The sequence below is a fragment of the Ranitomeya variabilis genome, chromosome 4, assembly GCF_051348905.1.
Source record: "Ranitomeya variabilis isolate aRanVar5 chromosome 4, aRanVar5.hap1, whole genome shotgun sequence".
NCBI lineage: Eukaryota > Metazoa > Chordata > Amphibia > Anura > Dendrobatidae > Ranitomeya > Ranitomeya variabilis.
Window position 1 is genome coordinate 115,816,176 of NC_135235.1, and position 14,320 is coordinate 115,830,495.

A 14,320-nucleotide genomic window follows, 5' to 3' on the forward strand; every position below is an offset into this window, starting at 1 on the left:
AAACATTACTATGTAAATAGGAATGAACTATAATTCTAGAGACAACCAATTGATAGCAATGAAGCTGTTATTCTAGGTGGAAAAAAAACCCTAACAAAATCTCTTTAAAACTATCACCACTACCACACAATCTCTGATCACCAATTAAAATTATTGACTGGTACTAGTGTTGAGCAAACGTGCTCGGAAAAGGCGCTATCAGAACATGCTCGGGTGCTAACCGAGTGACTTTGGCGTTCTCGAAAAATATGTTCAAGACCCCACACCTGCATGCCTCACAGCTGTTCAATAGCTACAATACATGCAGTGTTAACCTGTTTGTTAGGCAATACCTGCATGTTTTGTGGCTGTCGAACAGTCATGTGATATGCAGGTGCGGGGACTTGAACATATTTTTCGAGCATGCCGAAGTCACTTAGCATCCGAGCATGCTCGGATAACACCTTATCCATGGACGTATGCTCATCACTAATTGGTACCTTTACTTGTCAGACATATCCTCTACATGTTTGATACTTAGGCCTTCAAAATTGTTTAAAGTTATTTTTCATCCACCAAAGTCTGGACAAAGCATATGACCAGCCCAGGACCACCTACATAGGCAACTCTAGGAGTGGAAAGTAGCCAGGAGCAGAAGTGCTGCTAACTGGGAGTAACCAGAGCTTGCCTTTTATGAAGGGTGCCTATAATATTAAGAGAGTTCCATGTTTTGTTAAGTTAAATTTATTATGCTCATTAAGGTGCCAATGCACATTGCGTCCATTTACCGATTACTACGAATTGCCATTTTTCACATGTACATGCCACAAAACTAGTATATACTACATGACAAATCCAGGTGAAGCACAGCAATAGGGCACAATCCATGTGCACTTACTCCGTACTAGCCGCACCTTAATTATTGGCTTTTTTCATCAATATGTCCCCGAAAAATGACTTGCCATAGTGGGTCCTTAACTGCGTTTTATACCATGAGCCATGTAGCCATTATGGAAACATGACACATGTTCATTATAAAATGCTACAGAGGAGTGTATGTGTATACATATGTATATATACACCTTGTAGATTTTGAGCCCTCGCAGGCAGGGTCCTCTCTCCTCCTGTACCTGTCGTGACTTGTATTGTTTAAGATTATTGTACCTGTTTTTACTATGTATACCCCTCCTCACACGTAACGTGCCATGGAATAAATGGAGCTATAATATTAAAAAAATAATACTAATAATATACAGTATAACAATTGTGCTGCAAATGCTGTATCAAAATAGATAATAATCTAAGGTAAAATGCATTGCCTTTTAAAAATTGGGTTTGTTAAAGAAAATTGATGACCATAACGTTTACATGACATATTTTATATATAGAGGGTCATAAATTCCTCCATTTTAGATGTGGGACTTTTTTTTTTTTAAATAATCAATGTCACAAATTGATCTATTACATAGATTATACAATACTTATCATCGTATGTGTTGTAGGGCATCTATAACAAGCGGTTTCAAATGGGTACTTTTAGTAACGTGAGACACCATTGCGGTTGACTATAGATAACAGAACGCTGTGTCTCACAGTAGTGATATATGAGGAGGTGCTACAAATCAATGTGTCATTCATGATAAGATTACGTCACACATTCAGCTGGTATCCAGATTTGTTGCAGATTTCCACCTCCAGCAGCATCATTTAGCACTCTGACATTGTAGGAGAATTCAGTATTATATTTGTGGTATACAGCAACCATTAACTGCATCATCAAGATGGAGGATTAGATGAATTTAAATGACAAAACACACCAGAGGTCATACAGTATAGTGTAGAATACATCATGATCTGCTCTCTGAAAAGATAGTCCCTCAAAAGACAAAACCTGCATTTGTTGATTAGTCTGTGTCTCCCACCATTGACTTTACAATTGTATCCATCATCTACCCTACCTAAGATTTCTGCCTTCAGAGCATCCTTTTCCATGGTCATCACGTTTATTTCCTTCTCTTTATCTTCTGTAGCCTGAGCAAAGCCTCACACTGATGTATCCTACACTCTTTGCTTTAGCCCCTTTTCCCTCAGAAATTTCATCTGCCTTCCCATGCTCTCTAATTTTTCCACCTTCTTTGATGAATCTTTCGATTGTTCAACTACCATACTTTATTTCCATGGTAGTCTTTTCTTCCTCATCGGCCTTTCTGTTTATAGGCTTCCTTTTCTGAGAGCTATGTTTCCCCAAGATGAATGTTCGCATACACGGACTTCTCATGCCATGCTTGTACAAGTGGTTTACCTTTGTTTTCTCGTGTTGAACGCCTTGTTGCTGTGTCAGGGATTGGTTCTATCTGTTTACTCATGTTTGGGCTTGCACTGACTTCAGGCCATTTTTTTCAGAAGTTGTGTCCGTATCATTGTTTATTCTTATCTTCAGTGATGTCAGAACATTATCTTTTAGATATTTTGTCAGATTTAATTTTTGCAGTTCCTCAATTCTTTCCGGATGTCTGTGACCCAGACGCCTATGCCATGGGTAGTTGAAATAATTGTGCCCTTGTGTGCAGCATCTCACTTGTTTCCATTACTTTGTTGAGCAGATATACGGTAAATGTTTATTTGCTTTGGCAATGGGTATTAGATGTTTTGCAACCAGGGTAGGTCATTCATGACTTTGGAATTATATAAAAAGTTCTTTAGCTGTCATACACAGTCCTCCTTCTAGATTAGGAACATATAACACATCTTGTATTGATATGACTAAATTATATCCATTATTACTAGGGCACGTGAGGCGTCCATATCCAGTACTGCCTGCATTTACTCTACTTCTGTTGGACAATTTGTTTCATTGTTATTTGTCACTTTCTTTGAAAAACCAACTATCACTTGTCATGTAACTCATTTCTCCAGAGTCAAAGCACCAACCTTATAATATCTGATTATTTGTCTCTATAAAAAGCGCCATTACAATTATTAGCTCATGTTCAGAGATTGAAGCTTCCACCTTTTTAGTATTTCTTGATAATGGTTTCTGTTCTGCTTTCCATATTGTATAGCCTTTCCTCCTGTGTCCCCTATTTGTACCATCTGAAACATACTTTACTTTACGATTGACCTTTTGGAGATGAGCAAGTTGATTTACCATGACACAGAGGAGCCAGAAGACCGCAGCCTCTAATTGCTCCTACTCCTGTGGTGAATAGAATTACTTCTTTTTAAATCTTGTAAATTTCTTTTGGCAGTACATGGGTTAAGGCATGTTGAGAGCTTCGGGAGCTAAGGCTCTCAGCTGCGCATGGTTAGCCACTCCTGTCCGCTACAAAATCTTGGTCTTGACTGACACGCATCGTCAGAGCTAGCTTATGCTGTATTGCTGGGAGGATAGTTGTTGGTGGTTATAACAGTAGGCGTTTGGTGGATTTATCTGTGACAGTTGCTTGGATTTGTGTGATAATTCCCTTTCTTCTCCTACTTTCGTTTGACCCCATCCTCCACTCCCCAGTGCATTCCTCTGTTATATGTGAGTGTTTATTTGTATGCTTTGTATTACTTGTGTTACCTTGTTCATCTGGTTGGTGTACTATGGTGCACTGCTACTCCCCTCTTCCCTGGGTGGGGTACAGATGGAGTGCGGATTCAAGATATAGGCAAGGTATGTGGCCCTGGCATCTTCACCTTCAGAAGTAACCTGGTGAAGAGGGTGAGCTAGGGCGCCCCCTAGCATTAGGGAAAGGGAAGGAGCCCCTGGCCCCGGGTAACCTGACAAGAGTCGTGACACGTACTCTGCGGCCAGAGGATTTCTTCTCTTCTGATAAGTAGGCTTAATGGAATGATGGCGTCAGGTTCGGTCTACAAATTAGTTGAGGCACTGCAGGTTTGAGCAAGTAAGAGGGGGCTGCAAAGAGCTCCCATCTGAAAGTTTTGGACTACAGACGTAACCACTGGACCTGGGTGGGGTCCTGAGAATCGATTTGTTCTTCTCTAACGACCTTTTAGCATGTATCCATCGCTTTAAAAGCGATTCCACTGTCCCCTTCTATGAAGTCGTATAAACATTTCAGTTGATAAAAAAAAAAAGAAAAAAAAAGAAAAAAGAGTGGAGCGCACTTACCAAAGTAGAATTGTCACAATTTTATTCGGACATACAACGATACAGCAGGGAGGGATGTGAAAACAAACGGACGACGGCCGTTTCGTGCGTACAGCACTTCAACAGGTCCTGACCTGTCGGGACCCATTGAAGTGCTGTACGCACGAAACGGCCGTCGTCCGTTTGTTTTCACATCCCTCCCTGCTATATCGTTGTATGTCCGAATAAAATTGCGACAATTCTACTTTGGTAAGTGCGCTCCACTCTTTTTTTTCTTTTTTCTTTTTTTATCAACTGTTGTGGATCTCTTTTTTGGATGCAGCACCCAAGTGTTATATGGGGGAATGTCATTACGGCTATAACAGCAAAGAAGGGTTTAATATACCAGAGTCTAACGAATTGCAGCGGTGCGGAGGTGTTTTTTTCTTTGTTGTGGTTTGTATAAACATTTCTTTCTTCTTTGGTATTCATTTACTAATCTGATCTTCACAAATTTTAGCATCAGGTCTGTTTCTCTACTGGTCTCTACTGTTGGTAAAATATTTGAAGGGTTTCTGAAGGATGTTATTCTGGATTATCTCAATGAGAATAACTGTTTAACTCCATATCAGCATGGGTTTATGAGAAATCGCTCATGTCAAACCAATCTAATCAGTTTTTATGAAGAGGTAAGCTATAGGCTAGACCACGGTGAGTCATTGGACGTGGTATATCTCGATTTTTCCAAAGCGTTTGATACCGTGCCGCACAAGAGGTTGGTACACAAAATGAGAATGCTTGGTCTGGGGGAAAATGTGTGTAAATGGGTTAGTAACTGGCTTAGTGATAGAAAGCAGAGGGTGGTTATAAATGGTATAGTCTCTAACTGGGTCGCTGTGACCAGTGGGGTACCGCAGGGGTCGGTGTTGGGACCTGTTCTCTTCAACATATTCATTAATGATCTGGTAGAAGGTTTACACAGTAAAATATTGATATTTGCAGATGATACAAAACTATGTAAAGCAGTTAATACAAGAGAAGATAGTATTCTGCTACAGATGGATCTGGATAAGTTGGAAACTTGGGCTGAAAGGTGGCAGATGAGGTTTAACAATGATAAATGTAAGGTTATACACATGGGAAGAAGGAATCAATATCACCATTACACACTGAACGGGAAACCACTGGGTAAATCTGACAGGGAGAAGGACTTGGGGATCCTAGTTAATGATAAACTTACCTGGAGCAGCCAGTGCCAGGCAGCAGCTGCCAAGGCAAACAGGATCATGGGGTGCATTAAAAGAGGTCTGGATACACATGATGAGAGCATTATACTGCCTCTGTACAAATCCCTAGTTAGACCGCACATGGAGTACTGTGTCCAGTTTTGGGCACCGGTGCTCAGGAAGGATATAATGGAACTAGAGAGAGTACAAAGGAGGGCAACAAAGTTAATAAAGGGGATGGGAGAACTACAATACCCAGATAGATTAGCGAAATTAGGATTATTTAGTCTAGAAAAAAGACGACTGAGGGGCGATCTAATAACCATGTATAAGTATATAAGGGGACAATACAAATATCTCGCTGAGGATCTGTTTATACCAAGGAAGGTGACGGGCACAAGGGGGCATTCTTTGCGTCTGGAGGAGAGAAGGTTTTTCCACCAACATAGAAGAGGATTCTTTACTGTTAGGGCAGTGAGAATGTGGAATTGCTTGCCTGAGGAGGTGGTGATGGCGAACTCAGTCGAGGGGTTCAAGAGAGGCCTGGATGTCTTCCTGGAGCAGAACAATATTGTATCATACAATTATTAGTTTCTGTAGAAGGATGTAGATCTGGGGATTTATTATGATGAAATATAGGAATATAGGCTGAACTGGATGGACAAATGTCTTTTTTCGGCCTTACTAACTATGTTACTATGTTACTATGTTTCAGGCCTTGTCTTTAGTGCATTAATCAGGGAATGAATGGTATGTGTCAGGAAACCTTAATCGAGATATGGCTCCAACATAGTTGCCTTTTCTATTTACACCTTCTGATCTCAGTTGTACAACTACTTCTAGCATTGCATATACACTCACCGGCCACTTTATTAGGTACACCTGTCCAACTTCTTGTTAACACTTAATTTCTAATCAGCCAATCACATGGCGGCAACTCAGTGCATTTAGGCATGTAGACATGGTCAAGACAATCTCCTGCAGTTCAAACCGAGCATCAGTATGGGGAAGAAAGGTGATTTGAGTGCCTTTGAACGTGGCATGGTTGTTGGTGCCAGAAGGGCTGGTCTGAGTATTTCAGAAACTGCTGATCTACTGGGATTTTCACGCACAACCATCTCTAGGGTTTACAGAGAATGGTCCGAAAAAGAAAAAAAATCCAGTGAGCGGCAGTTCTGTGGGCGGAAATGCCTTGTTGATGCCAGAGGTCAGAGGAGAATGGGCAGACTGGTTCGAGCTGATAGAAAGGCAACAGTGACTCAAATCGCCACCCGTTACAACCAAGGTAGGCCTAAGAGCATCTCTGAACGCACAGTGCGTCGAACTTTGAGGCAGATGGGCTACAGCAGCAGGAGACCACACCGGGTACCACTCCTTTCAGCTAAGAACAGGAAACTGAGGCTACAATTTGTACAAGCTCATCGAAATTGGACAGTAGAAGATTGGAAAAACGTTGCTTGGTCTGATGAGTCTCGATTTCTGCTGCGACATTCGGATGGTAGGGTCAGAATTTGGCGTAAACAACATGAAAGCATGGATCCATCCTGCCTTGTATGGAGCATCTTTGGGATGTGCAGCCGACAAATCTGCGGCAACTGTGTGATGCCATCATGTCAATATGGACCAAAATCTCTGAGGAATGCTTCCAGCACCTTGTTGAATCTATGCCACGAAGAATTGAGGCAGTTCTGAAGGCAAAAGGGGGTCCAACCCATTACTAGCATGGTGTACCTAATAAAGTGGCCGGTGAGTGTATGTTCTCCTGCATAGTTTTTGCATAGCTTTGCAATGCATTCCCCCTGCCCTTAGCAGTGTTCTCATGTATTCTGTGGGTCAGTTGGTCACTGTCCACTAATCTTTCTTACTGATGATCTTGCTTTTTTTTTTTTTTGCATCACTCGTAATTATTAATCTTTGCTCTTTGTTGTAATGACCTACCAGAAGTACAGTATCTAGGCGATGATAATCTCTGGAAGATTCCATGTGTGAGTTTGTTAATCAAATTGCTGTAGTCTGCCCATAAACTGTAACAGCATTTCAATAGAAAAAAGTTCTCAGATTTTGAAGGAGAACCGTTTAATTTTTCAACCATTATCTGCATAATCAAAGTGAATGATTACAGGAAGGAACAAGACAGATCAAACTCGAAATCATAAAATACAATCTACAACACTAGAGCCATCTGCAAAGTTAGTCCCTCCAAAGGATATGCCTGCAGTTGTACAAAATCGGCATTTGTGTGAATGGCTGCACTATATCCAAGTTAGCTTTATAGGAATGTGTACAACAGATTTTTTTATGTTATGATGATTTCAGGTATAGAGCCCAAAAATATTAAGAAAGCTTTTATCTTAACAAAAAATATTAAGGATCTCCATCCTAATTCACAGATACCATCGTTTGCCCCTACCAGTAGATGGTGCTCCTCTGGAATCACAGTTTGATGATTTTGTAAGCTTTCTCAGGGTAAGTAACATTTATTTTGATATTAACTATTCTGTTCCCATTTAAATTACACTGAAATGGCATATAAGTTATACATAACTTTCCGGGAGGATGTTTGGAAGTAGTGCAAGCACTGCTGTGCTGTATGAACACTAGGTGAACATGTATTAAACACTAGAGAGCTCCTCTATCCATAAATATTGTTCTCAAAGTTGAATTTGGTCAAAAGTTTTAGCGGCAAAAAAGACAAATATATTAGAATGAACTTTAACCTACACAGTATACTTTCAGAACTCAGTCTGGCACATTAACATAAGTAATGCCAGGAGGTTGTTTAAAGTTGGCAAATATCACTTTGACTTACTACTGTGTTCCTGTGTCAACCTGCCAAATCTACTGTGGATCTGCTCTCAAAGCTCAAACTTGTTCTCTGCAAAGTGGTCCTTGTTTACGAAAATTCACACCATGATTTAATGGTGTTTTTATAGAAACAGTTTTTACAGGGAAATAGCTGATGTGCTTATTAATCTTGCAAATTATATTTAAAGGGTACCTCCATTTTTCTGCTGTTCTTGTCTCCTGTAGCAAGTTTAAAGGTGTTGACCAGGACTGTTTTAACTTTTTTTTGTTTGTTTACTTCTGGTATAAAAAGAACTGGCAGGTAGTTGTTAACAGAAGCAACTACATGCCTGTCCGGGCATCGGCTCAAAGTGGTCACCAACCAGATTCAACAGAGCAGCTCTTCTTCTTCTGGGCTGCTCTGTCAACAGGGCGTGACTGCTGACACAATTGGCAATCGGCTTCCCGCAGATAGGCAGCGGGCAACCGGTTGTGAATCAGCATGATGTCTACATCACTCCCTGTCAGTAGAGCAAAGTGGAAGAGAAGTGCTGCTCTGTCAATGTGACGTCAGTGGAAGCCACTGAATCGATGACGGGAGTGGTCTGTGACCTCTCCGTTTCAGCATAGATCGGTGCCGGGCACAACAGGCAGGTAGTTGGGAACTGTCGGCTAGTTCTTAAGCCTTTAATACAAAAACAGATAGTCCTGGATAACCCTTTTAACTGTAACTACTGTAAACCCACATGCATGAGTGGTTTTAGATGTAAAAATGTTGTGGCCTTCTTCAATATATTGGTCAATAATTTCAAATATTACAACTACAAACACAAAATTGTGCTGGAGCAAACAAAATACATAAAAATTCAAAGCTTTATTTAACACAATAACTACCAAGTTCTGTTAATTTATTACACTTGGTCCTGACTCTGAGCTTTAACTATGCATGGTAATGTTATTCTCTAAAAAACCCCACAGTAAATAAATAAAAGACTAAATTCTGGATGCGGACCATCATCCAAAACAATGTACCGGACCTGCTCCTGCTAGATTGTAGGAGCTTTAACTCTGCAATATAACTTTGCAATGAAGTCCAGCCATAGGGATAGAGCAAACAATTCTCTTTATTGAATATTGAGTAAAACCATATTGCGATTGGGTAACGTCATAAAAATTGAGTACGGAGCCTACACGTTTTGAGCGGCTCGCTCTCACCTATTTATGGGTGGACTAAAGATGCATTTTTGGACTTTCATGGTACAGTTAAGTCACAAAGATAATGTTCCTGCAGTCTAACAGAACCCGATCCAGTCGCCAGCTGTCAGATACAACCAGGACCCTGGGATGTGTTCCAAAATGGTTTATTAATGCTTCTGCTTTCTATTTCATCAGCAGCATAATGCTTGTGGCACAGTATGGGACACTTTTTCCCTGTATCTCAAGTTCCCATAGATGACCCAGTTACAATGGAACGAATTAACAATAAAGAAAAAAAAATTGCTCCCCAGAGATGTTTTATGAAAAAAAAAAAAATACAAATTACACTGTCATTTATTTGGAAGTACCCCAAAACATCATGAAAAACAAACAAACAATATGTTCCACATAAAACCAAAAAAACTAAGACCGAAACATAACGAATATATACCCTGCTGTTAGTAAATACAGTGCCGGCAAGAAAAATCTTGACATGTAAAATCTGCAACATGATTTTACTTCTTCAAACCTTTCCGACATGTGTCGTAATAATACGCCCTGTTTGGTGCGGACTCTGGCGCTGAGCTCACACCTTTCTGGTCACATGACAGCGGATCTATACAGCTGACATGTGCCCGCAACAGCTGCTGGTGGAATCGCTGACAGCGGCATTTAAATCACGCTTACAGGAAGCGCATCACTGGCTCCTCCCATTGGTGACCGCATCACATGATTGTGGATCACTAATGGGTTGGCATGGCAACCAGAGGTCTGCAGCAGACCTCTGTGGTTGTCATTGCCAGATTGCAATGATCGCCGCCTAGTAGTCATGCTCATAGCAGGTGAGCATTTCTTCTACACACAGGTGATCTGATCATCGCTTGTATGTAGCATAGGCGATAGGGCAACTGCAGCTTCTAGTCTCCCATGGAGGCTATTGAAGCATGCAAAAAGTAAAAAAAAAAAAAAAACAGTTTAAAAAAAAAATGAAAATAAATAAATTATAAAAGTTAAAATCACCTCCCTTTTGCCCCATTCATAATAAAACAATAAAAAAAATCAAATCAAATATACACATTTGCTATTGCCATTTTCAGAATCGCCCAATCGATCAATATAAAAAAATTAACTCGATTGCTAAATGGCGTAACGAGAAAAAAAGTCAGAACGCCAGAATTACGTTTTTTGGTCGCTGCTACATTGCATCATAGTATCTACACCCAAATGGTATCAATAAAAACATCAGCTCGGTGTGCAAAAAATAAGCTCTCACTCAACCCGAGATCATGAAAAATGGAGACACTTCAGGTCTCCGGAAATGGCGCCATCATTTTTTTTTTTTTAACAAATTTTGGATTTTCTTTCCACCACTTAAATAAAAAAGAACCTATACATGTTTGGTGTCTATGAACTCTTAATGACCTGGAGAATCATAATGGCAGGTCAGTTTTAGCATTTAGTGAACATGGTAAAAGAAAAATAAAATAACTGTGGGATTGCACTTTTTTTGCAATTTCACCGCACTTGGAATTTTAATAAAGTGTTATCCAAGCATGCTTGTGTGCTATCCGAGTGTCTTAGGTGTGCTCGAATAAAATGTTCATGTCCCCGCGGCAGTGAGATAGCTGTAACACCTGCAAGGATTGCATACAAACAGGCTGATTCTGCATGTGTTGCTGGAGTCGAACAGCCGTGAGACATGCAGCCGCGGGAACTCGAACATATTTTTTGAGGACGCTGAAGACACTCTGTTAGCACTCGAGCATGCTTGGATAACGCTTTATCCGAGCACGTGCGCTCATTATTACTAAAGATACTTTACATTGGGCATAAATATTATAAGTTTCAAATTGGGATGCCAATATGGACAAGTTTTTCATGGTGTTCTGCAATTTAACATATATGTTCTGCGTTTCAGGAAAACCCTTGCCTCCTGCTGCTCCATGATGCCAGCTGTGCGCCGCCTGCTTTGCTTTTCAGCTGCCAGACAGGAGTTGGTAGGACGAACTTGGCCATGATTCTGGGAACATTAGTTCTGTATCACAGAAAGAGTGCAGCTGATAAGCAGACGTGAGTTCTTGTAGATGTTGTAAAACTTTCCCTTGGTTATGTACAAGTCGTGTGTTTGATGATTTTTGTTGTGAAATCAACACCAAAAATTGTGTTCTGTACATGGAATAAGAATGCATTAGATTCTAGGGCATGCTGCAGCTCTTTAAGTTCACACTATGCCTGATGAATCTTGCTTGAGTGGGTGCAATTTGTGTCAAAATCTGTTTGATCCCCATGTTGTAAATTTTGTGCTGTGGAAGGAGGCTCATTTTATTAACTATATGAAAATAGAGACATAAAAGTACTGAGCATTAGAGATGGGTGAACCTGAACAGTAAAGTTTGGCGTCCGTACCAGGAAGTCCGTGTTACTGTTGGGTTTGAACACTGGGTGTCTGTCTCACTGTCATGTGCATGACAACTCAGCAAACACTGCTTCTGATAGGCAGTAAAACCTGAGACACATGCGTTTCCCATGACATGACAGTGTGAGCCTGCAGCTTTGATCAGAGGTACAAAGTTTACCTCCATTCACTGGTGTGGGCCGATGGGACTACTACAGCCTACGCCTGCTGCTGCTAATAACTAGAGCAGGAATGGCTGATGGGAGTAATTATCAGACAGAATAAGACAGTGCCTGAATTCTAAATAAATAAATTAAAAAAACAAACAAACAAAAAAAAAACATAGGTTCCCCTGTATTCCTGTATTTTTTGATAACCAGCCAGGCAAACTAACAACTGGGGGCTGCAACCCTCAGCTGTCAGCTTTAGCAAGGCTGGTTATCAAGAATAGAGGGGTCCCCATGCTTTTTTTAAATTTTAATTATTTTAATAAATAATTAAAAAAAAAAAATTATGCAGGGTTCCTCCCATTTTTGACAACCAGTGTGGATAAAGCAGAGAGCTGGGGGCTGGTATTCTTAGGCTAGTAAGGGGCCATTGATATTGGCCCCCCCAGCCTAAACATAGCAGTCCACATCTGCCGAGAAAAGGCGCATCTATTAGATGTGCCTATTGTGGCGCTTTGCCTGGCTCTTCCCCCTTGCCCTTTAGTGGTGGAAAGTGGGGTTAATATTTGTGGGGTTGATGTCACCTTTGTATTGTTAGGTGACCTCAAGCCCCCACAGGTTAGTAGTGTCTATAAGACAATCTATTCGTTACTAATCCTATAGTTATATGGTAAATAAAGACACAGCCAGAATAAAGTCCTTTAATTGAAAGAATGATACAGACTCCTTTAATGATTCTAAATTAAACCATACTCGCGTCATCACCCATTCCATTGAATCCCTTGTCTCCTGTAATAATAAAAGAAACAACCATATTCCTCACCTGTCCGTTGTTCTGTCCCACACCGTAATCCATGTCTGGGGGATAAATTGCTTTCAACCTGGATGGTGTCAACCACTGATGAATTAAAAGCTACTGCTAGCGCAGCATCAGTGAGCAGCGGTAGCATCATCAAGGTTACCATAGGTCACCGAGGCTGCGTTCCCATCTAACCCCTTGAACTGTGGTGCTCGGTGAGATCCCCGCTAGCACAGTGAAAAAAAGCCTCACGGTGCAGCTGCGAGTTCACCTGGAGAAATTTCTCAGTCAACTGCGGTGAACTCTCTGAGCTCAGCACTGCATCGTGAGACTTTCTCCCTGTGCTAGCGGAGGTCTCACCAGGGTCCGGGTAAATGGGATTTAGGTCCGGGTACTGTTCTGGTACCCGAACTTTTTTTTTTTTTTTAATTGTTCAGCCGAACACGCCAGACCCAAACATCCAGAGGTTCGCCCATCTCTACTGAGCATACATAACCTCAGACACAATGTGAGGAACTAAACTGTTTTCAAATTGGGCTGAATTCACACTGTGTTTTGTCATTGTATATTTTTTTTTTGTATTTAAAGGGAATCTGTGCTGGTTACCTGCAGGCATGGGGTTATACTGCAGGTAAATAGCATTTAAATCCCATGTAGCCATTTTACTGGAGCTGCGGCTACAGTGAGAAAATGTAAGTTATATTCTCCCTGCAACTGTTCATTTCCAGTCATTGGGACGGTGCTGGGATCGGTTACTGTCATCGCTCACTATACTGTTAGCATGGTTTTAATCACTCCACAGCACTTTCACAGCAGAGATGTCTGTGGATCAAAATGCTGGGGAGCGATTAGTGCACCCTCACTGTTTAGTGTGCGATAACCGCAAGGCCTCTGAATGATTACTACTGCTATTATATCAGCACTGTACAAGGTTATTGATCGGAGCTATGATAATTAATAGCCCTGTGTGTAGAGACCTCACATGGGAAGTTTATATAAGAAAATGCAGGTGCGTCGTCTTCCATTACAACCTAGCGCATAGATGGCCACTTACCCTGAATATAACAATAGCGGTTTACTATTACACACATAGGCAATCACATTCACTCTGAGCATTCCCCATTCTTTGACATCCGGCTGGTAATATAAATCAGATGCATTCACATAGTAAGATTACAGACAGGAGCTGGTTTCTATGACAATGTCTTGCAGTCGCTTAAGAATATTTGGTACCAGTGTAGTTTGGCAGGCGAAAAGGCTCTGCATTATTCTAATTAGTTCTTTACAAGCCATATGCCTTAAAGGGAACCTGTCACATTGAGAATGCAGTCTGGGCTGTTAGCAGCATGTTATGGCACAGGAGCTGAACACAAACTGTGTCTAGTTTTGTAGGAAAATACTCAGATAACTTATTACTACCTTTTTAGTTAAAATTCTCTGCTCGTTTTGGGCTTGCCAGATAAGCCTTAATCAGTGAATGATTGCTGTCTATAGTACAAAAAATGCTGTGCATCACTAATTAGGATCTGATGTTTACACTTCCAAGAAAAGCGAATCGATTTTTCTGATACAAGTGTGGTCGGAGTGTGATTTTTCGTATATGGAGATATAAAAAAAAAAAATAAAAAAGTTGCTCCACCTTCTCTATTCAGACAGTCTGTGAAAATCAGACTGCACTCAAATGTCATCCGAGTACAG

The 14,320-nt window shown here is 40.8% G+C and overlaps 1 protein-coding gene across 2 annotated transcripts in view; it reads left to right on the forward strand.

Moving 5' to 3' along the window:
- The window catches only part of PALD1 (phosphatase domain containing paladin 1), a 324,772-nt gene that overhangs the window by 131,087 nt on the left and 179,365 nt on the right, over positions 1-14,320 (forward strand). For both annotated transcript variants that reach the window (XM_077259145.1, XM_077259146.1), the window contains 2 exons: positions 7,671-7,746; positions 11,180-11,331. In XM_077259145.1, coding sequence (XP_077115260.1) covers positions 7,671-7,746; positions 11,180-11,331 — 228 coding nt within the window. The remainder of the gene's footprint in view (positions 1-7,670; positions 7,747-11,179; positions 11,332-14,320) is intronic.